We start from the raw sequence: 26,265 nt of genomic DNA, 5'->3' as shown, positions 1-26,265 counted from the left end.
AAGGGAAGGAGGGATACAGAGCGGAAAGAGACCACTGGAAAGTCTGTCAGATTGTGGGGAGAAGGGGCCCTGGGGGAGGGACAGTGAAGGACTGGCAGAGCTAGCCAGATTGTGTTTTGGGGTCTGGAGGGGTGTGGGGGTGTCTCTCTGCCCAGTCCTCTCTCCTCTAGAGGACCTGGCTCTTCTTAGATCTTCCCTTCCCTTCCCGCTGACCCAGCGCCTGGCTGGCAGCCCTGGAGTCATGGGCCCAGCTGGTGCCAGGAGCCCTGGAGAAGAGGAGGTGATGACAAGGGAGTCCATGGCCCCCCTCCAAATGTGTGGGGTGCAGTCGTGGGCAGAGTGCTGCTCCTCCTCGGCCCTTGCCCCCAGTCCAGCGTCTCCTTAGCACCAACTTTCCTGGGTTCTGTCCAAACCTCCTTGAAGATTCCCCTTGGCTCCCTCCTGGCTGCTCCAACTCACATGTGCTGCTTTCGAATAAAGGAACTTGGAACCATAGAAACTGGGTCAGGCCCAATGGACAAATTGGGGTAGGGCCAGTAAAAGCCGAGTTTGCAGGTCTTTCGGAAGCCACAGGGCCCTCTGCTCTCCCCTCACCCCAGCCTGACCTGGCGGTTCACTCAGTGGGAACTTGTGATCACGAAGGCAACTCCCAGGGTCCCCGGGCAGCCTCACTGGGGTGGATCAGGCAGGCCCAGGCACGTCAGAAGCACGGGACCCTGCCGCCTCCACCCTGAAATTCTCTCTGCTTGTGAAGCTTGTTTTAATTTTAATTTTATTTTTTTAAACCAGTCAAATTTAGCAGTGGGGGGTTTTATAAGCCTGTCTTCTACCTCTTCCCCCTTTGTCTCTGGTCCTCCATTCCCATCTCTCCCCCTTGGCTCCAGAGAGCATCTTGTGATTCCAGAATCAGGGCCAAACAATTTCCTCGTGATGGGGAAACCGCACTCCAGCGCGGGAGCCGTAGGCCCCCCTCCTCTTCTCTCTGGCAGTCCCCCCTCCCCAGGCTCCTCCACTGGCTCCAGCTGTGTTTTGCAAAACTCCCACTGGATAACATCTGTAATTGCCTCCAGATGTGGACCACAAAAACACAAAGGGGCCATGAGCTCATCTTTGAGTTCCTTGCCACCCGCACAGACCCTACCACCCTCAGATGCCCCTGACTTCCCCTGCCACCTTATCAAGGGTCCCCATCCCCTCCGGTAAGGGTGGTGGGGAGGTGGTGTCCAATTCCACTGAGACACACAGACTGCCAAACAGCTGTTGGCAGGCGAGGCGCAGGAGGCCAGGCGTAGGGTCAGGGTTCCTGGCAGGCAGGAAGGTGGGGTACCCCTTCTGCCAAAGCAATCACACTAACCAGCCCTGAATAGCAGCTGGATAGACTGACTGGCATAGATGGGGCCAGGACTCTGCAAGGCAGGCAGCGGAGGGAGTCTGGGCTGGAGCCCAGGGTGGGCTGGGTGGAGGCAGGAAGGGAAGGGGGGTGAAAAAAAGGGGCTGCTCTCCTCCAGCTGAGCTGACTCAGCACTGAGCTGATTCCTCCCTCCAGGCTGGTTTCAGAGGAAGGGTGGGTGGATAGCCTGGGAACCCTGTCTGGGGCAGGAGTTTCTAAGGAAAGAGGAAGCAAAGCCTTGTTATTCTGCCCTTCCAACCTGACCATCCTGGTTCTTCTGGGCAATTGGGATGAGATCTCTGTTTGGCCACAGACAGGCTGCTCCTAATAGGCCCCGCAGCAACACCTATCTCTCTTTCTCCCGTTTCCTTCTGTCGTAGCAGCAGAGCCCCAGGCCTGGAAGAGGCTTCTTAGGACCTGAGGGCTCGGATAAAGCCAGTGAGCCCAAGGCTGAATATGATCATGGGAATCGCCCTGCCTCAGGCAGAGAGGCATGAGGAAACTGAGGGTCTGCGGGTGGATCACAGGACAGGGTAATGCAATTTAGGAAGATTTTCCAAGTGGCCTCAGCTTGACCACTTCCTCTTGTTTGTGAGCCTTGGGTCTCAAGGCAGCCTTTTAAGCCAGGTGGTGGGAGAGCAGCTGAGCTCTGTCAGCCACCCCACTGCCCCCTATGGGTATGCCCTGCTCCCCAACTCTGGCCCCTGAATCCCTTTAGTCCACTAAGAATAAACATACTCCTTTATGAAAAATGCCAAAGCCCCACCTCGTGGAAAATGCTGCTCATGACGTGTGCCCTCCCCTCATCCAGCTCCTCTCACCCACAGCCCATCACCCTCTACAGAGCTCAGCCACACAAGGAATGTGAAACACAATTTATTCTTTGTGGAAAGGTTGAACAAGGTCAAAATTGTCCTTAGAGGGCACCAACCCAGCCCCGCCCTGCAGGTTCCTGGGGTCAGACGCCTCTGCCCCCCCACCCCCACCCCTCCCCATGCCCCTTGTTAACAAAAAGGAACGATTTGAATGGAATTCATATATAATAATTATAATAAAAATATACATTAAACAAAACAAAAAAACGAACAAGACAGAAATCTAGCCGAACTGCCAGCACCGTTCACCCCGTTTCCCCTACCCCGTGCCCCCTCCCCCGACATCCCTCTCCTCTTGCTCCCTCCACTGGGTCTCACTCTCCCAAGTCCCCGGTACCATGGCCACCACCTTTGGTGGCCCAAGGAGACTTCAGTGGGTGGGCTGGGTGGGGGAGCGAGAGGGCAGGCCACTGGTGAGACAGGTTTGAGGGGTGCTGGCACCAGGGAAGCGCGGGCCCAGCCTAAGCGAGCCCCAGCTCCTGCCCCTCACTGAGATGGTGAGCAGGCTGGGACAGCGAGGCCAGCCAGGCCCTGTGGCCTCTCATGAAGCCCCTCGTTCCTCGTTTGTGTGCCTTCTCTGCTCCTTTCTCTGGGCTGCCCCACCCTTCCCCTCCATGCTGCCTGGGCAGCAAGGACAGGGACCAAGAGGACCAAGTGTGCCTTCCTCAGGGCCCTTCCTGAGAGCTCCACAGCCCACCCTGTGGCCCCCTGCTTGGCTTGGCCTGGCCTGCCCGGCCCCAGCCTTCCAATGCTGCTGCATGTCCTCATTTTCCTTTTTGGTCCCATCCTGCCCCCTCTGGCTGTTCTGCCTTTGGGCCTCAGCCCCAGCTGCCTGAGTTTGGGCAAGGTTCTTTCTCTGTGGCCTTCAGGCTCACCCCCAGGGCTCTGACCCGGGCCTCTCCCGCTGGCCCCACTCTACCTGACAGCTGCACCCCTGGTTTCAACTCTTCTAACTGTGAAAGCCCCATCCAAGGCTAACATTCGAGAGGCAAAGGGCTGCTAAGGGTTTCTTCTGCCCATTTAGTCCCCAGTGGCTCAGGCTCCTTCCTTGGAAGTTCCCTGGGGTAGGTGAGGCAGAGGCAAATCTCTGAGGAACTTGACTGACTAAGCAACGAAGACCCTTTCTGAGTTTTCCTCCCAAGGTCTTAGGGTGGCTGGGCAGTCCCCACCCCCTCACACTGTCTCAGGGTCTCTACCCCCAACAAGATTAGATTCCTTTTAGCCAGAAAGAGTAGTGAGAGGCTGCCAATTGGGTACACCTGGGGCTTTCAGGGCTGGAGTGCCCAGAGCCTCCTGAGGTCAGAGTTCAGAGGTTAAGGTATGTCAGGGGATGGAAAAGGAGCAGATGACCCCATTTGACCTTTACCAGCGAGGTCTGAGGGTCCTGCCTTCAAGTGCAGAGCCCCCAACACATTCAGATGGGGCTGGACAGACACAAAGCTACAGGGTTCCGCTGAGGGGCAGAGGCTGGAAAGAGTCACCCTCCCACTCAGCCCTCAGGGGACCCATCTAGGGAAGATGCAATGCCAGGGCAGTGGGGAGGGAGGCGGTCAGGGTGAGGGAGGCCAGCCAGGGGACTGAGAGAAGCAAGGAGGCTGCGGGGAGGGGGCTCGGGACGATGGGAGCAGCCCACCCACCACCACCTGCTGCCACTGGCCTTCGGAGGCAAAGTCCTTGTGGTAGGAGTGGGCGGGCCGGCGGTGCGCGTCAGACCTTGTCCAGCAGGGAACGCTGGCAGTAGAGCAGTCGCCTGGGGGTCCCATGGCGTCTGAAGAAGAAGACTGCAAGGCCCACCGCCAGCACCAGGAGCAGCAGCAGCACGGGCAGCACCACGGCAGCCGCGCTCACCGCCCCGCCGCCCTCCTCGTCCACCTCAATGATGATCACCTCCGTCTCCTCCTCAGTCCCCTCATCCGGCCGGCCTCCCGATGGGCAGCCCATCCAGTCCCGCAGGGCTGACTTGGGGTAGCCCGGTTCTACCTTCAGCTTCTGGTTGTTGAATTTCCAGTATTTGTTCCCCTTGTAGAAGTAAGTGAAGACTGCAGGGGGTGAATCAGAAGGTGGTAAGGAAGGGAAGACCCAAAGAGAGGAGAGGAGAGGAGCGAGGGAAGCTCTGTTAATGTGAGGGCAGCTGAGCTTCCCTCCACCTTCCTGAGCATCAGCTTCCTCAGCTGTAAAATGGGGGTGCTTATAGTACCAGGTTGGAAGGTGGTGGGGATGAATGGGCACCATGGGTGGAAGCACCTAGTGCAGCACCTGGTGTGTGGTATTATCATCGCCATTGTTTTCCATGCAGACTCCCTCAGGCTTCCCTCCCGCTCTTCCTCAACTCCCTATTCCCATCCTTCTCTCAGCGACACCTTCCCTTGCCCCTCTCACCATCATCGCTGCCCATGAATGACCCTCTGGGAGACTCAGGGATCCCTTCCCAGACTTTGATGTTCTTGGGGTACTCGCTATCCACTGCCCTGAGCTCTTCGTTGAAACGGTAGTACCTGGAGAAGGGGAAAGGAAGGGCAGTGGTGGACACTGGGCATGTCCTCAGAGGGCGCAAGACCCGGACCGAATCCACCAGTGGGCAAAGGATAGCTGTGGACAGGGTGGGGACAGGGGTTTTGAGTAATGAGGGCCTGCTGCTGAAAGTGGCGGAAGGTGGGGGTGGAAGGGAGGGCCCAGGCTGCAAGGAGCCACCAGTAGCCCTAATGACAGTGCCTGGCTGCTGGGGTGGAGGCACAGTGCTGGGGGCAGGAGGCGCCAAATGACCAGGTCTGAAATGACCCGGTCACATCCCACTCACGCGGTGCCCAAAGGAGGCTGCCCAATTCTAGGCAACGGCAGAGGCTCAGCCAGCTCCTTCTCCAGGGAAGCATCTTGGGGGTAAAGTGGGTCTTTCTCCAGAACTGAGGGAATTTGGGGTGGTGGTGGTTTCTGAGGGAGGCCTGGGGTTAAGGGGTTGAGGTCTTACTTGTTTCCACGGAAGAAGTAGGTCTTTCCATTGGGCATCCAGAAGAGAGCAGCATCAATCTTGTCGGTAGGCAGCCCTCGGCCCAGCTCCTTAATGTGCTTGGGGTAGCCAGGTTCCAGGGAAGCCTCATCAAACACCCAATGCTTGTCTCCTGGGGAGGACAGGAGGGCAACGTCTGGGTTCAACTTAGGTTCCAGGGACTTTAGAGGAAATCAGCTCCTCTAGGGAGACCCTCCTCACTCCCAAAGACTAAAGTGGAGTGCCTGGTTACCTTTGAAGAAGACGAATTTGCCATCCTTCCTCTCGTAGGCAGTATTGATGGATGCAGGCAGGCCCCGCCAGAACTGGCCAATGGGCATTGGGTATCCATCCATCACTTGGTTATTCCTCACCCGCCAGAACCAGCGCTCCTGGAAGCCAGTCAGTGCAGGAAGAGTCCATTATGTCTTGCAGCCTAGGTCTCTGGCTCAGTCCCCAAAGCTCCCCCACTGCTGTTTGTTCCTCAATTTTAGTTTTTAGTCCAGCTGTTGTCACTTCCACCCAGCTGCCCTACCACAGAGCCCCCCCCTGCCCCGCCGCCTTTTTTTTTTGAGATGGAGTCTCACACTGTTGTCCAGGCTGGAGTGCAATGGCCCTATCTCGGGTCACTGCAACCTCCGCCTCCCAGGTTCACGCGATTCTCCTGCCTTAGCCTCCCGAGTAGCTGGGATTATAGGCGCCCACCACCACACTCGGCTAATTTTTTGTATTTTTAGTAGAGACGGGGTTTCACTATGTTGGCCAGCCTGCTCTCGAACTCCAGACCTCAGGTGATCCGCCTGCCTTGGCCTCTCAAAGTGCTAGGATTACAGGCATGAGCCACCATGCCCGGCCCATAGAGCCCTTTTGTCTTTCAAACCAGCCCACTTCTTCTCACCTTGAAGACAAACATCTCCCCTCGGAGCATGGCCACGGTGTCAAAGTTCCCGTCACAGATGTTGGGCCCATAGGTGGGGTTTTTGGGCTTATCAGGAACAGAAGGCCGGGAGGTAGTCCTGGGTTGAGGGGGCATCTTGGTGGGGAACCCTGACTCACTCCCTGGGGCAGAAAACACGAGGGGCATTTCAGACTTAGGAGGAGAGAGGGGAGGGAAGGACAGACAGATGGGCAGACAATACCCTTGGAAAAGTGTGGATGGACTTCCAGGGGAGGCTGAAGCAACCAACTGGGAGGCGACACAAAAGATGGGCTCAAAAGTGGAGCTGATAGAGGCAGGGTCAGGTTGGCAGGGGGCGGTGCGGAGACTGCAAGGCATGAAAGAGGGGAAATGCGTAGATCAGGAGGGAACAAGGAGCAGAGGAGGGAGCAGGAGTGGGTGTAGACTACTCGCCATAAAGTTGCTGGATGCCCCGGCGGTCATCATCAGGCAGCACAAAGTTCTCCGTGTCCATCCACTGGTAAAAGGGTGCCATGATGGCCGAGGGGTCACTGGAATGCTCGAGCCCCAGGGCATGGCCCAGCTCGTGCACAGCCACCAGGAAGATATCATTTCCTGGAAGGATGGGGACAGTGACGATAGCAGCCTGAGTCCCTTCTCTCAGCCTCCCTGCTTCCCCACCAGCAGCTTTGGTTTCACCTCCAAGACTGCTGCCCACGTTTTCAATCCAAAGTGACCAAATTCTGAGGTCCAGCTTTTTATCTGGTATTTAAGCACAAAGCCAGTCAGCAAGCTCCACTGGGTAGAGGTGAGAGAGAGCTTGGAAGCAGGACCCCCATCCCAGGAAGACCTGTGTTAAGGGAAGCCAAGGCCCTCTCTAGTCCCCAGTTTCTCCCGGGAGCTAGACATGACATCGGTCTGGAAAAGTGGGCTATAAGGATGCTTTGAAGTCTTTGACTGGAAAGCCAGTCAGTGGGTGAGAGGGGGGACCAGATGTAAATAGCTCAAACATGACTCCTGCTTTTGTCAGAAGTTAGACCAGAAGGTCTTTGTGGTCCCTTCTAGCCCCGAGATTTTGGAAGGAGGGAGGGGAACCACCCCTACAAATGACTGTTGGCTTTTTCCAGAGTAAGTCCCAGGGATACTTGGCTCACCATTCAGATCCTCATTCCCGACAGTCCAAGGCTCGGCAGAGTCAAAGTGGGTGTCCCCTCCAATGTTGGGGCCTGGGAAGTAGGCATGGGCCAGGAAGCCGCCCTCCCCATCGAAGGGCGTGCTGTCACCATGGAAGCCCTCGGCAAAGAAGATCATGATGTCGGCCTGCTTCTCATGGCCCTCACGGATGTAGGCATAGGGCACCTCGCGGAAGCGCAGTGGTGTGGCACTCTCCCACACGCGGAACGCCTTGCGAATGGCCTCGTATGTGGCATACTCGCCCACCTTGGGGGTGTAATTCTGGATGCTGAGGTCCAGCCACGTGGGGAGAGGATGGGGCGTGTTAGGATAAAGAGGGGCAACATTCTTCTTCCCTGCACTCTCCCAGGTCTGACTGTGCTGCCCAGCCACCTCTACCTGACCCAACTCTTCCTGCTACCTCATGCACGACGCCTCTGTCTCAAGAACAAGGGATCCTCAAGCTTTGGCTCTTTGGCACTGGGGTGCACCCTTGATGGCTATACCTCTCTTGAGCATGAGAGCCATTTTCCTCCCCACTCCCAGGGATGCTTCCCAGGAACTGAGGGGAGTGGGGCAGGAGGTCTCTGAGTCCCTGCATAAGCACAGTGGGTAGGGAATAATAACCAGATGTGAGAAAGGTTGCTTGCCTGTTGGACTCACCAGAAAGTGATTTCATTATGTTGCCATTTGAGACCTTGGATGGCGTAGCGCTTCCTTCGAACATTGGCCTTGATCTCAGCCCCAAACTTGTCTGGAACACCACATCGGGGGCGCCTCATGGCCCTGGAGTGGGTTTGGGTGTTAGGATTGGGATCAGTGCAGTGTATGAAAGAGAAAGGTCTCCACCGTCAGTGTTGGGTGAGACTTGCTGTGTGTCAATGTGGGGAAAGGCCAAGGTTATGAGGTCAGGGTGAACATGAGAGGGTCAGGATAAGCACGTGGGGATGAGATATGGGGGGTGGGGTGCACAAGCCAGGCATTCAGGTAGGAACATCTCTGGCGCTGGCATTGTCAGTGGGTGCTAGGCAGGACTCCTGCCAGGGTCTAGCACTTACTTCATGGTGTCTGCATCAGCTTTGCCTGTTACTTGCAAGCCGTAAAACTTCTGCATGGCAGCGATGGCCGCTGAGAGTGACTGGGGTGAGCGCTGTGTGTGGGTACGTAGGTCCCCGGGAGGCAGGTAGCCATATTGCTGTAGCCAGGCCTGTAGGGAAAGGGGTATGGCTTAGAATGTCCCCACCTGGCCCATGGGGTACCTCTACCTCCCCCACAATGCCCAGCATACAGCCTTGGCTTGGTAAAGAAAGGGCAGTGGGTTCCCAGCTTGGCTCCGGCAGCAGGTCTGGAGGAACTCCCAGGCTAGACCTGATCTCTGGCCCAGGCCCCAGTAGGGCTTGTCCCCTCGGGGCTATGGGCCCAAACAGTCTTTTGGCTGTAGCTCTCTTGAAAATGAGAGAGAGCCCTGGTGGTTTAATGGGGTTCTGAGATGTCTTCTCAGAGCTGTGATTCCTTCTAGCACTTTTCTCCCCCATGTCAGTGTTCTTGCAAATATAGCACGTTCCACCTGAGAATGGGCTATGCCCATCATGGGTGGGGAGGGGTGTTGACAGGCTGAGTGAGCTCTACTATTGGGCTTGACCTGAGGCCCTCCTGGGATGGGAATGCCATGTCCCCAGGACCCTCACAGCTGAGATCTTTTTAGAAAGGAGGGCAGAAAAAAGAGCTAGAGCTAAGGCTGGCTGCTACCAGGGGAAACTAGGAACTTGGGATGTGGTAAGAGGTGTGATCCAGCTGAAGCCAGGATCCTGCCGCTGTCCTTATCCAAGCAGCATCTGACCTATGGCTTGGAACCTAAAGGCCTATTGAAGATTCTCAGCAGAGGCCGGGCGCGGTGGCTCACACCTGTAATCCCAGCACTTTGGGAGGCTGAGGCAGGCAGATCATGAGGTCAGTATATTGAGACCATCCTGGCTAACACGGTGAAACCCCGTCTCTACTAAAAATACAAAAAAAATTAGCCGGGTGCGGTGGCGGGTGCTTGTAGTCCCAGCTACTCGGAGAGGCTGAGGCAGGAGAACGGCGTGAACCCAGGAGGCGGAGCTTGCAGCGAACTGAGATTGCGCCACTGCACTCCAGCCTGGGTGACAGAGCAAGACTCCGTCTCAAAAAAAAAAAAAAAAACAAAAAAAACAAGATTCTCAGCAGAGGAAGTGGAGATAGGGGTGGAGGAGGAGACTTGGTGACTATTTTATTTCAGGGATGTTGTGAATTGGTCATAATGTAAAGGCTGGCATATTGCCTTAAATTAAATTAATGTTAGGTTTTGGCGTTTGATTAAAAGGTACACACACTGCAAAGCCCTGTTGAGGAGAAAGTCAGCCTTTATTGTAAGAACAATGGAGTATTTTCTTAAAGCCTCGAAATAAAACAAGCCAGTCTGGGCGTGGTGGCTGACGCCTGTAATCCCAACAGTTTGGGAGGCCGAGGCGGGCACATCACCTGAGGTCAGGAGTTCGAGACCAGCCTAGCCAACATGGCGAAACCCTGTCTCTACTAAAAATACAAAAATTAGCCACGCATGGTGGTGGGCACCTGTAATCCCAGCTACTCGGGAAGCTGTGGTAGGAGAAGTGCTGAACCTGGGAGGCCAAGGTTGCAGTTAGCCAAGATCGTGCCACTGCACTCAGCCTGGGTGACAGAGCAAGACTCTGTTTCAAAAAAAAAAAAAAAAACCAAGTTATATATGAAATATGAAGATGCTTGGATTCTTTTATGGGGAAAAGACACCACCCAGATAGCTCTAGTCCCTGCTGCAGCTTTGCTTTCCTTAGGGAGTTCGGGAAGGGACTGTAGGTTGCCCAGGACGGGACCTTGGAGGGGAGATGGGGGAGGCTGCTGCTGGGTGGGTGCTGTGTCTCCTAGCCGAGGTCATCAGGATGGATTGCCACATGGCCCTTCACCTCTGGGCTCAGGCCCTGGTGATGGGGCAGCAGTCTTGCATGGGGACTGGGGGTGACTCAAGAGCAGCTGACTGGGGACCTGAGCCCACAGGGGCAAGAATTGCAACATGGTTCTGGGAAGTGATCCCCCAAGGCTGATGCGAGCTAGAACCCGAGATGTAAACAACCCAGCCTTTTCCCAGCCAACAGTCTTGGCTAGAACAACCCTAGCACCACCTAGCTCCGAGGCTCTGAGAGCCCCTCCTCAGGGGTAGAGGAAGGAGTGACATTTAACCTTTGGTATACCAGAGGGAGCCAAGCAGGGCACACCAGTCTGGGGCTGCTCTCAGGGAGCTGCAGGCTTGCCCTGACCTGTTCTGGCTGATGCCACAGCCAGTGCCTGGGGAGGCCTGCTGTGGCCTGTGCGTAACTATGCAGGAAACGTCTTTTGCCCCTAGCCTACCTGTAGGGTAAACACACCCCAGGCTTATGACCCTTGGTTGAGGAGCAGCTGCCTCAGGACTTGGGGAAGGATGGGACTGGTCTACTGACGCTGGAAGGCAGGAGGACTGAGGCCAGGCCCCCTCAACCCTCAGAGAGCAAAGCTGAGAGAATTCGCCTAGAGCAGAAAGACAGAAGGAAGGGCAGCATAGAGATGGGGAGAATCCACATCCAGGAGCTCTGGGGGAAATCCCCTCTGGAGTCTTTCAAGAAGCTAGGCGGGTCTAAATATTCACACCCACAACCTCCACCCCATACCCTCGGGAGAAAAATGAAGGCTCAGTCAAGTGAAGGACTTCCCTGGAGTCAAGAGAGCCGCAAGGCCTGGAAAGGAAGTGCCCCCATCTCTCTCCTCCCCCCAGGCCTAGGCAAGTTTCTCTCCTCACAGAGACTATGAGGTCGACACCACAGAAGAGAGGACTCTTGTGTCTGCGGCTGGGTGGGAGGAAGGCCCAGCGCCAGACAGGCCATGGGGAGGAGAGGGCTGTGCTGGAGCTGGTGCAGGACTCTGGAGGCCTGGTGGGAGGGATCCAGCTGCATGAGGCCTGCACCACCCCAGCTTTCCCTCCACATTGGCCTGGAGAAAAAAGCAACTATGTTGGGTCAAAGAACTCAGCTGGCTGGCTTTGTCTTTGTGAATGAGAGAGATGCAAGGTATCCCCTAGGAGAAAGTCAACGGAACACCTCCCACCTTGGCTTAGGAGTCCAGGGGAGGGTGGGGGGACCTCCAGCTCTGCAGTAGGCCCTGGATTCTAGCCTCTGGGGCTGCTCCTCCCTCCCTTCCAGGGCCCAGAAGCAAATGGTGGTTCTGGCACTGGGACCGCCCATGACCCAATTAAAACGGAGCCAGGGCAGCCGCCCCTCCCCTGGGGGACCCAGCAGAGCAGGGGAGGGAAAAAAGGCAAGGCAGTGAAGTTGGCGGTGGGCAGCTCCCCAGATGCTCAGGGCGCTCCCTTTCAGGTCTGAGGAGGACTCTAGGCCTGGGAAGAGGACGACTCCTCCCGGACAGGCAGGCTCAGCCTCCAGCACCAGGGCAGGTTTTTACTCTCCCTGGCCTCTGACCACTCCACGTTTCGTCTTCCACCCCCATTCCTGGGGCCATACTTTTCCAGTCGGCCACAGACCCTTTCAGGGACAGAGAGAGAAGACAGTATTCTTTCCAAAGAGTTTTCTCCGGGGTGGGACCAGGACGGAGAAGCCAAACCCAGATCCCATCCCCCTTCTAGGGCCCTTCCTGGCCCCTCCCGACCGCACCCAGGCCCTTGCCAGGCTGAGTGGGTTGAGATGGCCCAAAATAAGAAGCTCATTAAATCCGTCTCCCACCTTCACCCCAAAATAAGAGAGAGAGAGGAAAAACCTCCTCAGACAACTCCCACGCAGCTTCCTCTGGGGCCCGGTGGGCCACCGTCTGGGCCGGGGTGGGGGTGGGGGGCACCTGAGCCAGCCGCGACGTGTGAGGGCACCCCGGATTAGACCCTCTCCCCATTCCCCAAGCGACGCCCCCAGGCTCCCTGCAATTAACACAGAAAAACAATTAACAAAAAGGGCCTGAAGGCGCCGACGCAGGTGCGGATAAGGGGAGGCAGCGACCCGGCCGATCGCCCGGCTCACAAGGAGAGCTTTGTGTGTACGGAAACGCGGCCAGCGCGCCGGCGCTGCGACCCTCGACGTCAGGGATGCGGGTAGGGACACAGCGGGGTCCTCTCGGGGAGACGGAGGCTGTGGCCCTGGACGCTCGGCCGTCCACCCTCGACCCCCAACTGGCCGCAGACGCGTCCGCTGAGGGCCTGCGCCACCCGGGGAGGCCGAAGCGCCCATCGGAGGGCGCGCCGGCGGGAGAACGCTGGAGAGCTGGGAAGTCGAAGAAACAACAAACTCTCGCGCATGACGAGGAGCCGGGACAGCGCGGGGTTTGAGCGGAGTCCAAATGTTTATCAGGCGGTTCCAGAGCTGAGCGCAGAGCCCAAGGGAATTGGGGAAGGGGGAGTTCGCCCCAGTTGTAAAGTTCTTCCAAGGACTGGGAAAAAAGAAGGAATGGGAAAGATAGTCGGCGGCGCAGGGGGTGGGGGCAGCTCGTTGGAAGCGGGCAAAAGTTGGATCGATCTGGAAGTTTGGAGACGAAGAGGAAAAAGATAAGGGAGGGGGAATCCTGCAGGCCTGAGCAGCCGAGATCCCAAAAGCCCTCCTCTCCGAATAGAGGCTGTCCCCTTGGAGACCCCTGGGCTCGCCTCCCGGCGGGCGCGACTCCGGGAAGGGCCGGGGAGCTCACTTACTTCGGGGCTGAAGCTGCTGCTTTGGGCCGAGCCGAGGGAAGCGAGCGCGGTGCCGAGCGTGAGCAGGGGGAGCAGGAGACAACGGGAGGGTCTTGGGGCGGGAGACATGGTCCGAGACCACCGGGTCAGCCGGGCAGTGCGGCCTCCGCGGCCGGGCCCACGCCCTGGGGTCGCACCGCCACTCCCTCGGGGCGCCTTTGTCTTCGACAGGCACTGAACTTGAATTCCTAGAGCGCTGTCGGCTTGGAGTTAAAGGGATTGTTCCTCAAAGTGCCTGTTTGCTCTTCTCCTCTTTTCCGGTTTTTGATCTTTCTTCTGCTTAGTCGGCGAACTGGGGTCTGGATTCCTCTCTCGCTCTCTCCTCTGGTCCCTCCCTTCTCCCACAGCCTCTCCTCCGTCCCCGCCCCAGTGCCCTCCTTTCCTGGTTGGGGACGTGGTTGTTTTAGCCTGAATCCAATTACAACCAAGAACTGGAAGAAAAAAAAAAAACCTCCAAGTTGCCTTTTTGTGGTGCAGGCTGCCATCTGCAGGGGTTGAGGCCGCGGTGGACAGCAGGGGGCTGTACAGGGATTCAGGGGACGGGATGTGGGAGACTTTGTCCCCATAAGCATATTCTGAGTGGCTTGATTCCTCTGGTATTCAGCATTTGTCTCACCTCAGGGTGGGCATTATTGGGGGCTACGTGGCTAGGGGCAATGAGGAGCTCAGAGTGTGGGATAGTGGTGGGGTCTTCTTCCATGCCCATGAGACCTGCAGAGGGAGAAGGGGCCAGTTTACTAATACGGGGTTATCTTCTGGGCCCTGTAGACAACTGTCTATGTCCCTCCCTCTGCTGCTAAAAAATCCAAACTATAACCCAACTACCAACAACAAACCCCACAACCATACTGGATCTGTGGCTCCAACCTTTGTAGAAAGACAAAGGTGATTCCTTTATTGTCATTTGTAATGTGGCTGCACCTTTAATTGGAACTCGCTGGGAGGAAAAGGGTACAAGGCCGTGGGATCTGGGGGAAAGCAAATTAAGTTGGGTGAAATTATTGTAAAAGAAGGGATTGGGAGTTGGGACTCTGGGGTTTAGTTCCACCTCTACACTGAAAAAGGAGGCAATTCTTAAAGAGTATAATCTCCTTTAGGGACTTACTGGACTCAGAACAAAAGGTGGAGGTATGTAGGGAAGGGATAGGGCAGGATAAAGCTGACCGTGAGAAAGGGAGACAGATAAGTTGGGAACTAGACAGATCTGGAAAAGCAGCACAACAGAAGCAGGAAAAGTGTGGGAGACAGAAAACTAGACTATCAGCGAAATCTAAGATCCAGGAATTGCATTTGGTCAGTGAGGAGAGGACGGAGGTTGTGCGAGGAGGAAGGGAGAAGAAAGCAAAGGAAGGAATAGAGGAGGGTGGACAGAAATTAGGTTGGGTAGGAAGCTCCAGAAATCCTAGGGATTCAGGAACTATCGCACTTCTGTGGCAGAAGAATAGAAGTCTAGTGCTCAGTATTGTAATGAAAACAAAGGTCTTTTACCCTCAGATTCATGATCAATAAAATGAAAAGCTTTTCAGGTCCTGTGGAGCCTCCAGGTTTGTGGGAGGTATATGGTGTTATTAAACAGCTACCTGGCCGGGCGTGGTGGCTCACGCTTGTAATCCCAGCACTTTGGGAGGCCGAGGCGGGCGGATCACAAGGTCAGGAGATCGAGACCACGGTGAAACCCCATCTCTACTAAAAATACAAAAAATTAGCCAGGCGTGGTGGCGGGCGCCTGTAGTCCCAGCTACTCGGAGAGGCCGAGGCCGGAGAATGGCGTGAACCCGGGAGGCGGAGCTTGCAGTGAGCCGAGATTGCGCCACTGCACTCCAGCCTGGGCGATAGAGCGAGACTCCGTCTCAAAAAAAAACAAAAAACAAAAAAAAACAGCTACCTACCCTGCAGTGACTGAGGGCTGAGCCCTTATGTAGGGCTTTCCTACACAAGCTAGGGTTGGGAGGTAGAGGCCCCTCTTCAACCAATCTCTGGAATGCAGTCAGAACCATGGAGACCTCAGAACCCCACTCTTGGCAGAACATGCAACACCCAGGTATGATTCTTCCCACATCAGCCTTCCCAGTGGGGGTAACCTCCTGGACCACATATCTGAATCTTAGGAAGACTGACACCAGATGCTTGCCAAAAAAGGGACCTTGGCTAGAAAATCTTTTTCATGAAAACGTTTATTAGATGCCAGCTGTACATGGCCTAAACTGTGTATGGGCTGTTAAAGGCTTGAGTGCCTGGCTAGAACCAGGAAAACTGCTGTCCCCTTTTCATGTTCACAGAACAGCTATTTCTCATAGTTGGGCTAGTCCTATGGCCTGCAAAGGAGGTAAAAAAAATTTTTTTGTTTTTTTGAGATGGAGTTTCGCCCTGTCGCCCAGGTTGGAGTGCAATGGCGCGACCTCGGCTCACTGCAACCTCTACCTCCTGAGTTCAAGCGATTCTCCTGCCTCAGCCTCCTGAGTAGCTGGGATTACAAGCGCACCCCACCACGCCCGGCTAATTTTTTGTATCTTTAGTAGTGATGGGGTTTCACCATGTTGGCCAGGCTGGTCTCGAACTCCTGACCTTGTGATCTGCCCACCTCAGCCTCCCAAAGTGCTGGGATTACAGGTGTGAGCCACTGCGCCTAGCTAGGAGGTAAAAATTTTAAAGCAAGACTTAGCTGAACTGGAATGGAACCAGAGATGAGGGCACTAAGCCAAGCCTCCCAGGCAGTGATCTAACAGCTTGTTCTTGGTGTCCCAGCTCTTTTGCTCTGAAGACAGATGGGGAACGTGAAGGCTCTCTTCTGGCTGCATGAAGCATCTAGGTGATAGAAAAGAAATCCAGAGAGAGGCTGAGGAAGGGAGGCAGGAGTTGCTTTTTATTGACTTGGAAGTGGGCTCTTCAGTGAAGCCCCTTTGGGTTTAAGAGCATTTTCCTGCTTCCTTTGTTCTTCCTGCAACTTCTGCTGCCTCAGCTGCCATGCTTGTAATCCAGTGTCCATTTCCTGTGACAGCAGTACAACTCGTCTCTGAAACAGACAGGAAAACAGTGTGGATAACATCTGGGACTTTAGCGCTGTACTATATATCCTTCCACTTACAAATTCAGAGGTTTCATCTGGAAAATGGCGCTGCTGACTCCCCAGTGGGAGCAAGTTCTGGCTTGGGAAGCAGAGGGAGACAGCAAAATGTGCAGCAGGATGTCTACCACTGGTTCCTGTCCTGCGAGTGCCCCACTCTCTTCCTCCCTTCTCACAGTGCTATTAAAACCTTTGGCTGGGGCCAGGCACAGTGGCTCACACCTGTAATCCCAGCACTTTGGGAGGCTGAGGCAGGCGGATCACCTGAGGTGGGGAGTTCAAGACCAGTCTGACCAACATAGAAAAACCCTGTCTCTACTAAAAATACAAAGTTAGCCGGGTGTGGTGGCATACGTGTGTAATCCCAGCTACTAAGGAGGCTTGAGGCTGGAGAATCGCTTGAACTTGGGAGTAGGCTGAGGTGAGCTGAGATGGCACCATTGCACTCCAGCCTGAGCAACAAGAGCGAAACTCTGTCTCACAAGAAACAAAAACAAAAACAAAAAAACCCTTTGGCTGTTATTAATAAAACCTCTGTATGAGGGGTACATGTTTGCTTAGGTGCAACACAGCTCAAGACAAATTATGATTTAAATGTTCTCCTTCCAGGTAGCCCTGGCTGTTGCTCTAGCCACTCACTGCAAACGTCTCCCTTTCAGCTTTTCTTCGAAGCTGGCCTTTCATTGGGGGAGCAGGGCGGCCATCTACAAGTAGAAGTGAGAGAAAAGGCAAGTGTTAGAGACGGTCTGCAGCACCTTGTGCAAATACTGTGAGAGGAATAAGGGAAGAACCAATCTCTAGCTCCTCTCTTCCATTTCATAAACATTGTAGCTTAATTATCCTAAAATATGTCCATCATCTTCAAGGGTGAGGTACGATAACCCAGAATAAGCTCCTAGACATATTACTACTCTATTCCATTTTATTTATTATTTTTTGAGACAGTCTCGCTCTGTTGCCAGGTAGGAGTGCAGCGGTGCAATCTCAGCTCACTGCAACCTCTGCCTTCCAGGTTCAAGAGATTCTCCTGCCTCAGACTCCCGAGTAGCTGGGACTACAAACACGTGCCACTATCCCTGGCTAATTTTTGTATTTTTAGTAGAGACACTGTTTCACCTTGTTGGCCAGGATAGTCTCGATCTCTTGACCTCGGGATCCACCTGCCTCAGACTCCCAAAGTGCTGGGATTACAAGCGTGAGACACCGTGCTCGGCCTTTTTTATTTTGAGACAGACTTTTGCTCTTGTTGCCCAGGCTGGAGTGCAATGGCATGATCTCAGCTCACCGCAACTTCCGCCTCCCAGGTTCAAGCAATTCTCCTGCTTCAGCCTCCCGAGTAGCTGGGATTACAGGTGCGCACCACCACGCCTGGCTAGTTTACTACTCTGTTTCACTTAACTCTCATTAGCCTTGTATTTGAGGTCCTCTGCAATGCTGAATCTACTGTTTTGTCTTCAGAAACTCTTGGCCAGGCGTGGTGGCTCACACCTGTGATCCCAGCACTTTGGGAGGCTGAGGCAGGCAGATCACGAGGTCAGTATATTGAGACCATCCTGGCTAACACGGTGAAACCCCGTCTCTACTAAAAATACAAAAAATTAGCCGGGCGTGGTGATGGGTGCCTGTAGTCTCAGCTACTGGGGAGGCTGAGGCAGGAGAATGGCCTGAGCCCAGGAGGTGGAGCTTGCAGTGAGCCGAGATCGCGCCACTGCACTCCAGCCTGGGCAACAGAGCCAGATTCCATCTCAAAAAAAAAAAAAAAAAAAAAACAGAAACTCTTAAGCAATGTGATCACTGTTGTACTATGTATCTTTGCATAGTACATTCAATCCCACTCCACAATGAAATGCCCTCTTTTCCTTCCAGCCAAATCTTCATCCTTAGGTCCACTCAAACCCTAACTTTCCCAGAAACGCTAATCTCAAGTCCATCAGCCTTCTCTTGTGAAAGAAGTACTGAATATTTAATATTCACCTATTTGCCTTGGAACATTTACTGTACTTTTTTTTTTAAGTGTTATTTAGCTACCTCAGGTCCTTTTGGAAAGGGGCAGAGTATTGAAACATTATTATTATTATTTTTGAGACAAGGTCTCGCTCCGTCACCCAGGCTGTAGTGCAATGACATGATCTCAGATCATTACAACCTCTGCCTCCTGGGCTAAAGCGATTCTCCTGCCTCAGCCTCCCGAGTAGATGGAACTGTAGGCACATGGCCCTGAATACTATTACTTAGTTTTTAAAACGTCCATGCTTTGTCCCAGTTAGATTTTAAGTTCCTTGGGTCAGGGACTGTGTCGCTAGCTTTTGCTATTCACAGTATAGTGTAGGCACATAAGCATGTTAATAAAAATCCATAAATATCTGCTGACTTGCTGAAAAGATGCAGTATCTGACCCAAGTAGTTTACTTTCTGCAAAGAAAGAAACAGTGAAAACTCTGCCCAAAAATTTGAAGGCAAGACAGAGAAGAGGTGTTATTTACCAGGAAGGGGAACCAATATTGTGTATGCCACATGCTTTACACTGGTTTTCATTTTATCCTTATAAGAAGCACATGAGATAGGTATTCTTTTACAGATATGGAAACTGAGACTAAGATAAAATTAAGTAACTTGTCCAAGACCACAAACTTATCGAGAAGGGAAGCCTGGATTAAGAATAAGGTCCATAGGCCGGGCATGGTGGCTCATGCCTCTAATCCCAGCACTTTGGGAGGCTGAGGTGGACCACTTGAGCTAAGGAGTTCAAGACCAGCTTGGGCAACATAGCAAGACCCTGTCTCTACTAAAAGTCAAAAAAAAAAAAAAAAAAAATTAGCCAGGAATGGTGGTGTGTGCCTGTGGTCCCACCTACTTCGGGGGCTGAGGTGGGAGGACTGCTTGAGCCCAGGAGATCAAGGCTGCAGTGAGCGATGATCATGCCACCGCACTTCAGCCTGGGTGACAGGGCAAGACCCCATCTCAAAAAAAAAAAAAAAAAAAAAGAAGCAGTCATATGTAATTCCAGAGTCTTTCCAATAGTCCATACTACTACAAGGAGATGCCAGGCTTCTTACAGTAAATAACAAGTAGAAAAAATCTTCACCATCTTCCTCAGTCACCAATTATCCAATTAAGCAGGATCATACTCCTAGAGAGCAACAATAGGGTATTAAATATTCAGATCTCTGTGTTGTCAAGGAGGACTGGCCTATGTTCTAGTCCTGGCTTTGCTACTACCTAGCTGTATGATCATCTGCAATTCACTTCTGTAGGCCTCAAATTTCCTACTTGTACACTGGAGTCTCATAAGGAGAATGGGGAGTAGCTTCAACTTCTCTAAGGTCCTCCCTTCTAGGGCTAATATCTATTCTCTCTCTCTCTCTTTTGTAAGTAAAGGTAAAAGAATATTCTGAAGGGAGCCTGCCATCCATAGTCTTCACCCTTCTACCCCTCTGAGACGCTTATTTCTGCAGCTTTTCAAAGAGCTCTCCCTGCATTTGGTACCAAATACTGAAAATTCACTAACCACAGAAAAAAGTGCTTCTTGGTTAAAAAAAAATGTCCCCCTTTGAAAAACGCAGAAGTCTTGTCATCCCCTTCCACCCTGGCGGCCCCAAGTCATAATTATCTTCTGCTTATCTCCACAAGCCAAGATCCTGTTTAGCTTTACCTTCCTTAATCTAAATGCAATCTACAAAATAAACAAGAGGGCTTCTTTCCCCAAATTCCGTTTTCCAAATAAAAAGTTAAACATTTTTACACGCCCCCACCTTGATACCCCCAGCTCCCCGTCCAGGGGCGTTCCCTCTGGGTGAAAATCTCCCCAGTGGAGTTAACTGTCAGATCGGTGCTTACCCGCATATGACCAGTCTGGGAGCTCTGTAAGGGGCCCGTAGCCGGAGGGGTTGGCAGCCAGTCCCTGCCTGTGTGGAGAAAAACAGATCTATGAGGACCTAGCCCAGCTTCTGGTCCCCCAGGTCCCCTCATCCCAGCACTCACTGTAGTCGCCACTGGCCGCCCGCCCAAGCTGCTGCGCTGCAATGCAGCCTCCGGACACCTGCTGGGAGAACAGAGCAGAGTTGGGGGAGAGGCCGCGCAGCCGGATCAGGGGTCCTGTGCCCGTCCCCAACGGGTCCCCGAGTCCACGGTCCCTATCTACACCCACTCACTGAAGAGAACAGTCGCTAAAGCAGCCATGCTGAGCGGGAGTAGCCGGGATAGCCGGAAGTAGGCGTGGCCTCGGTGGCCACGCGCGACGCTATCGGGGAAGCAGGAAGTCGCCATCTTGAATCTGGGTTTTCAATCACGGGCTCCGCCATCTTGGGTCATCGTACGGAAGAAGAGACAAAACTGCGATCCAGGTGTTTGAGGTGAAAACGAATTGTCGTTCAGCGCATGCATTCTCAGGGAAGTCATGTCCTCCCAGATTAAGCCGTTCTGAACAGTTCCCACAACCTCCCTGCAGCGGTCTGTAGTTCATTGAAATTGATATTAATAGTAACTTTGATCTCAGGAGTAACATCCACGTCATTTTACAGATCCTCGCATCACTGTAACAGTTTTCCTAGACTAAGAAAAGTAATCAAATCTAGAGTTAATAGGAAATTGGGCCACCCTGGGCAACATGGCGAAACTCCCTCTCTACAAAAAAATGAAAAATTAGCCAGGTGTGGTGGTGCATGCCTGTGGTCCCAGCTACTTGGAAGGCTGAGGTGGGAGGATCGCTTGAGCCTGGGAGGCCAAAGGCTGCAGTAAGCAGAGATCATGCCACTGCACTCCAGTCTGGGTAACAGAGCGAGACCTTGTCTCAAAAAAAATTCCATATGGTAAGTGCTGTATTAGGTGTAGATTTTATGGAGAGCAAAACCAGACATCAATATCCTGATAGAGCTCTCCGTATAAAAGAAACAAGACAGGCCAGGTGTAGTGGCTCACACTTGTAATCCCAGCACTTTGGGAGGCTGAGGCTGGTGGATCACCTGAGGTTGGGAGTTCGAGACCAGCCTGACCAACATGGAGAAACTCTGTCTCTACTACAAATACAAAATTAGCCAGGCATGGTGGCACATATCTGTAATCCCAGCTACTTGGGAGGCTGAGGCAGGAGAATTGCTTGAACCCGGGAGGCAGAGGTTGCGGTGATCCGAGATTGCGCCATTGTACTCTAGCCTGGGCAACAGGAGCGAAACTCCATCTCAAAAAAAAAAAAAAAAAAAAGAGACAATCAAATGATGACATACATGAATATTGTCATTGAGTGCTGGGAAAGGAAATATATGTTGTTTGTGAGTTTATAGTGTGAACTTGATCTACAGTAGACCATCAAAGATGACTTTCCTGAGAAAGGGGTATTGTATTGGAGCTAAGATGTGACATTCCATTTTATAAGTGCTGCCACCACACATTGCTTAATATTCTTGCAACAACCCTGTGAGGTAGGTACTAGAAAGTGGCAAACCCTGATTGGCGACTCCCCTCCTTTTATCACTTGCTATTCAGTACTGTTTGGAGAAGTCATTTATCCTTCATTTTTTAATTTTAAAAATGCTTAATATGTTACATTTGTGAAAACGATCTAAAAGTGATAACGTGAGTGAAAGTGCTTTATAAATCCTGAAACTCCTACAAAAGAGCCCATTAACTGTCTGCCAGGTGTGAAGGGAAAATATCTTGGTACTCTTCGAGCTGAGAACCTGGGAACCACTCAGGGCAAATCTGCCTCCATTTCTATTCAAAGTCATCTCTCTACTCACCGAGATAGATGCATATTCTGATTACCTCTTCTGGAAAGACTTATCAGAAACCCAAAATAATGCAACCATCTGTCTCTCACCTACATGTGACCTGGGGGCCCCCAGTGAGGGGGCCTTGCTTTGAGCTGTCTCTGCGTTTCTGGACAGAACTAACGCTACTTCTTACATGTTCATGTCTCCCTAAAATGTATAAAACCAAGCTGTGCCCGGACCGCCTTGGGCACATGTCTTCAGGACTTCCTGAGACTGTGTCACAGGCACATCCTCAACCTTGGCAAAATAAACTTTTTAAATTAACTGAGACCTGTCACAAATTTTGGTAAGCACAGAGGAATTCTGAGTGGAGATGCCCTTGATCTTTAAAAAAAAAAAATCTCCGCCTGGCGCGGTGGCGCACGCTTGTAATCCCAGCATTCTGGGAGGCCGAGGCGGGCGGATCACGAGGTCAGGAGATCGAGACCACGGTGAAACCCCGTCTCTACTAAAAATACAAAAAATTAGCCGGGCGTAGTGGCAGGCGCCTGTAGTCCCAGCTACTCGGAGAGGCTGAGGCAGGAGAATGGCGTGAACCCGGGAGGCGGAGCTTGCAGTGAGGCGAGATCGCGCCACTGCACTCCAGCCTGGGTGACAGAGCGAGACTCCGTCTCAAAAAAATAAAAAAATAAAAAATAAAAATAAAAAAATAAAAAAAATCTCCTATTGGCTGGGCGTGGTGGCTCATGCCTGTAATCACAGCACTTTGGGAAGACAAGGCGGGTGGATCACTTGAGGTCAGAAGTTTGAGACCAGCCTAGCCAACATGGTGAAACTCCATCTCTACTACAAATACAAAAATTAACTGTGAAGTGCTTTGATGACTTTTGTAGCAAGTTTTGAAATCAAGGGCCGGGCGCGGTGGCTCACGCTTGTAATCCCAGCACTTTGGGAGGCCGAGGCGGGCGGATCACGAGGTCAGGAGATCGAGACCACGGTGAAACCCCATCTCTACTAAAAATACAAAATTAGCCAGGCATGGTGGCGTGCGCTTGTAATCCCAACTACTCGGGTGGCTGAGGCAGGAGAATAACTTGAACCCAGGAGGCGGAGATTGCAGTGAGCCAAGATCGTGCCACTGCCCTCCAGCCTGGGCAACAGAGCGTGACTCCATCTCAAAAAAATTAAAGAAATCTCCTATTGGTGCTTGGTACCAGCATGAGCTAACTTTATGGCTCAAACCAATAGGACAATTTGCTGAGGTCTGAGAGCATCCCCTCCAGAGAATCCCTGATCTCCCAAAATTTGGTCGAGATCTAAAGTTTATTTTGTACAACTGCTTTTTTTTTTTGGAGTTTTACTTGCTTCCTACATTTTCCTGCTTCCATGAGTTTGAACTCACTTCCAATAGGGAAGATGAGTTTTTTTTTTTTCCTGCTTCTAGGCTGGTAGAGAACAGTCTACAGCCTGAGACCCATCACTAGGTAAGAAACTGGTTTGGGATTTTGTCTTGCAAATTCCTTTTAAACGACTAAAGTTAGCATTTAACAGCCAGCTGGTATTAATTTCTGCTTACACTTAGAGCACTCAGAAATCGTATAATTAGTGTGATCATTGTTAGTTTAGTAGCATTTTGTCATAGCTGAAATATGGTAATGAGATTAAAAAATTTTTTTTTCTTTTGTTAAGGAGCTCAATAGTTAAAAGTCAGCTTAATTAAAAGGCTAACATCCAAGATGTGTGTGTCTATGGATGCATGTGTGCATGTTTGTATTTAAAAGGCCTTCATTAGGCCGGGCGCGGTGGCTCACGCTTGTAATCCCAGCACTTTGGGAGGCCGAGGCGGATGGATCACGAGGTCAGGAGTTTGAAACCCGCCTGGCCAACATCGTCAAACCCCGTCTCTACTAAAAATTCAAAATTAGCTGCATGCCTGTAATCCCAGCTACTTGGGAGGCTGAGGCAGGAGAATCACTTGAACCCTGGAGGCGAAGGTTGTGGTGAGCCGAGATCACACCATTGCACACAAGAGTGAAACTCCATCTCTCTCTCTCTCTCACACACACACACACACACACACACACACACAGAGAGAAAAGAAAAGATGAGAAACTGGCCAGGTACTGTGGCTCATGGCCTGTAATCCCAGCACTTTGGGAGGCTGAGGTTGGAGGATCACTTGAGCCCAGGAGTTTGAGACTAGCCTGGGCAACATAGTGAGACCTTGCCTCTACTAAAATTTAATTTTTGTGTGTGTGTGTTTTGCCAGGCATAGTGGCATGCACCTGTGGTCCTAGCTACTTGGGATGTTGAGGTCAGTGAGGTGAGAGGATTGCTTGAGCCTAGGAGTTCGAGGTCATCTTGGACAGTATGGTGAGACCCTGTCTCTACAAAAAATACAAAAAATTGGCCAGGCAGAGTGGCTCATGCCTGTAATCCCAGCACTTTGGGAGGCTGAGGCAGGTGGATAACCTAGGTCAGGATTCGAGACCAACCTGGACAACATGGTGAAACCCTGTCTCTACTAAAAATACAAAAATTAGCTGGGTGTGGTGGCACGTGCCTGTAATCCCAGCTACTTGGAGGCTGAGGCAGGAGAATCACTTGAACGTGGGAGGCGGAGGTTGCAGTGAGCCGAGATCGTGCTATTGCACTCCAGCCTGGACAACAAGAGTGAAACTCCATCTCGGAAAGACAAAAAACAAAAAGCAAAACAAAAAATTAGCCAGGTATGGTGGTGTGTGCCTATAGTCCCAGCTATATGGGAGGCTGAGGTGGGAGGATCACCTGAGCCTGGGGAGGTCAAGGCTGCAGTGAGTTGTAATCACACCACTGTCCTCTAGCCTAGGTGACAGAGCAAGATACTGTCCCAAACAAACAAACAAACAAACAAACAAAACACCTGGGGTGGAGTGGGGCATATGCATTTAGGTGAACAAATAATGTGTATAGTATGAACACAGCATGCAAAAGTGGACAAGTACAATTATTTAACAGATGTGGGAGTCAAGGAGCCAGAGCTGGAGGACTTTGGGAGCAGGATGGGAAGTTTCATTGGAACTAGGAAATCTGGGAAGGGAAGGGTCTTTAGAAGCACCATGGCTCACGCCTGTAATCCCAGCACTTTGGGAGGCCGAGGGAGGTGGATCACAAGGTCAGGAGTTCGAGACCAGCCTGGCCAATATGGTGAAACCTCATCTCTACCAAAAATACAAAAACTAGTCAGGTGCGGTGGTGGACACCTGTAGTCCCAGCTACTCGGGAGGCTGAGGCAGGAGAATCACTTGAACCCGGGAGGCAGAGGTTGCAGTGAGCCAAGACTGTGCCACTGTGAGTGTCTCAAAAAAAAAAAAAAAAAAAAAAAAAAAAAAAAAAGAAGACAAGTTCAGCCTTTATGTATGTATATATATATAATATATATATATATATATATTTTTTTTTTTAGGTCTATGTTTTCCTAGGCTGGTCTTGAATTCTTAGGCTCAAGCAATCTTCCTGTCTGGGCCTCCCTAAATTTAATCTTTGATGTGGTTAGTGTGATACAGCAGGGGGACAATCCATGGGTTGTAAATACCACAAAAGGGCTCCTCACCTAAACAGCTACCTCTCATCTCAGCCTCCCTGGACACAGAGATAGAGAGAGAGAGACAGAACCCCAGAGCGCTGACAACTAACATCATCAGCATTCTCAGGGACCTCATGGAACTAACTCTGTTGGAGGGAGGGGTCTGGCACCTGGACAGCACTCCTCTATGACTTCATCACCCTCAGAAGCCACAGGAAAGCAGCTTCGTCATCCTAAACTGAATGTCTTTTAACCTCTGGACTTCAACTGGCAAAGACTGGAGTTAAGAATAATGTGAAGCATCAGGCATCTGTGCTTCATGTGTTTCCTCTCTTAAACTGCTTTGCCTTTCAAGGGCATCATGCCCTGTATTTGGCTTTAACATTTTGTTATCCCAGCCTAGGCAACACAGGAAGACTTTGTCTCTCTCTTTTTTTTTCTTTTGAGACAGAGTCTCGCTCCATCGCCCAGGCTAGAGTGCAGCGGCGTGATCGCGGCTCACTGCAACCCCCGCTTCCTGGGTTCAAACGATTCTCATGCCTCAGCCTCCCGAGTAGCTGGGATTACAGGCACATGCCACCATGCCCAGCTAATTTTTGTAGTTTTTAGAGACAGCCAACACTCTGTTTCTTAAAAAAAAAAAACAAAAACCGGGCGCAGTGGCTCACGCCTGTAATCTCGACACTTTGGGAGGCCGAGGCGGGCGGATCACAATGTCAGGAGATTGAGACCATCCTGGCCAATATGGTGAAACCGCGTCTCTACTAAAAATACGAAAATTAGCCGGGCGTGGTGGCGCGTGCCTGTAATCCCAGCTACTGGGGACGCAGAGGCAGGAGAATCCCTTGAACCAG

General features: G+C 52.2%; 3 protein-coding genes across 14 annotated transcripts in view; 1 reads left to right on the top strand and 2 right to left on the bottom strand.

The window, feature by feature from the left end:
- Positions 1-2,384: 2,384 nt before the first annotated feature.
- MMP14 (matrix metallopeptidase 14) lies at positions 2,385-14,906 on the bottom strand. Of its 2 annotated transcripts, XM_058429835.1 has the most exons (11): positions 13,942-14,906; positions 13,036-13,785; positions 8,378-8,526; positions 7,983-8,105; positions 7,301-7,608; positions 6,596-6,761; positions 6,147-6,303; positions 5,502-5,640; positions 5,231-5,381; positions 4,645-4,760; positions 2,385-4,304 (listed from the first exon to the last, which is right to left on the bottom strand). In XM_058429835.1, exons 2-11 carry the CDS (start codon positions 13,141-13,143, stop codon positions 3,973-3,975), a joined length of 1,749 nt encoding a protein of 582 aa, XP_058285818.1. In that variant the 5' UTR covers positions 13,144-13,785; positions 13,942-14,906; the 3' UTR covers positions 2,385-3,972. The 2 variants fall into 2 exon arrangements, with proteins under 2 accessions (XP_058285818.1, XP_058285819.1); XM_058429836.1 differs by lacking the exons at positions 13,036-13,785; positions 13,942-14,906 and adding an exon at positions 10,725-10,827.
- A 60-nt stretch (positions 14,907-14,966) lies between these two features.
- On the bottom strand, positions 14,967-20,455 carry MRPL52 (mitochondrial ribosomal protein L52). 6 transcript variants are annotated; one of them, XM_032179923.2, is made up of 6 exons: positions 20,286-20,363; positions 20,120-20,180; positions 19,976-20,043; positions 19,195-19,268; positions 16,778-16,842; positions 14,967-16,087 (listed from the first exon to the last, which is right to left on the bottom strand). In XM_032179923.2, exons 5-6 carry the CDS (start codon positions 16,820-16,822, stop codon positions 15,938-15,940), a joined length of 195 nt encoding a protein of 64 aa, XP_032035814.1. In that variant the 5' UTR covers positions 16,823-16,842; positions 19,195-19,268; positions 19,976-20,043; positions 20,120-20,180; positions 20,286-20,363; the 3' UTR covers positions 14,967-15,937. The 6 variants fall into 6 exon arrangements, with proteins under 6 accessions (XP_032035814.1, XP_032035810.2, XP_032035815.1 ...); XM_032179919.2 differs by lacking the exon at positions 19,195-19,268 and having other exon boundaries at positions 20,290-20,452; XM_032179924.2 differs by lacking the exon at positions 19,195-19,268 and having other exon boundaries at positions 16,771-16,842; positions 20,120-20,177; positions 20,290-20,380.
- SLC7A7 (solute carrier family 7 member 7) overlaps positions 20,416-26,265 on the top strand; it is a 54,638-nt gene continuing 48,788 nt past the window's right edge. For 4 of the 6 annotated variants that reach the window (XM_058429625.1, XM_058429623.1, XM_058429624.1 and 1 more), the window contains exon 1: positions 20,416-20,490. The gene's annotated coding sequence lies outside the window, so the exon portion shown is untranslated. Of the gene's footprint in view, positions 20,491-20,855; positions 20,947-21,482; positions 21,556-26,265 lie in introns of those variants that run through there. The other 2 variants (XM_058429626.1, XM_058429628.1) reach the window with 2 other exon arrangements.

The sequence above is a fragment of the Hylobates moloch genome, unplaced genomic scaffold (genome assembly GCF_009828535.3).
Source record: "Hylobates moloch isolate HMO894 unplaced genomic scaffold, HMol_V3 SCAFFOLD_16, whole genome shotgun sequence".
Classification (NCBI taxonomy): Eukaryota; Metazoa; Chordata; class Mammalia; order Primates; family Hylobatidae; genus Hylobates; species Hylobates moloch.
Note: the sequence above shows the minus strand (reverse complement) of the source record. Positions and strands in the feature narration are given on the sequence as shown.

Excerpts from the sequence above, each read along its gene's own strand:
- MMP14 (XM_058429835.1), bottom strand. The coding sequence starts at position 13,143 with ATGTCTCCCGCCCCAAGACCCTCCCGTTGTCTCCTGCTCCCCCTGCTC. Across the intron at positions 8,527-13,035 it reads GCAGCAGCTTCAGCCCCGAA|GCCTGGCTACAGCAATATGG; the intron begins GTAAGTGAGCTC and ends CTTTCCCTACAG. Across the intron at positions 7,609-7,982 it reads CATAATGAAATCACTTTCTG|CATCCAGAATTACACCCCCA; the intron begins GTGAGTCCAACA and ends GCTGGACCTCAG.
- MRPL52 (XM_032179919.2), bottom strand. The coding sequence starts at position 20,404 with ATGGCGACTTCCTGCTTCCCCGATAGCGTCGCGCGTGGCCACCGAGGC. Across the intron at positions 20,044-20,119 it reads GGCGGCCAGTGGCGACTACA|GCAGGGACTGGCTGCCAACC; the intron begins GTGAGTGCTGGG and ends TTCTCCACACAG. Across the intron at positions 16,088-16,777 it reads CTGAAAGGGAGACGTTTGCA|AGACGAGTTGTACTGCTGTC; the intron begins GTGAGTGGCTAG and ends TGTCTGTTTCAG.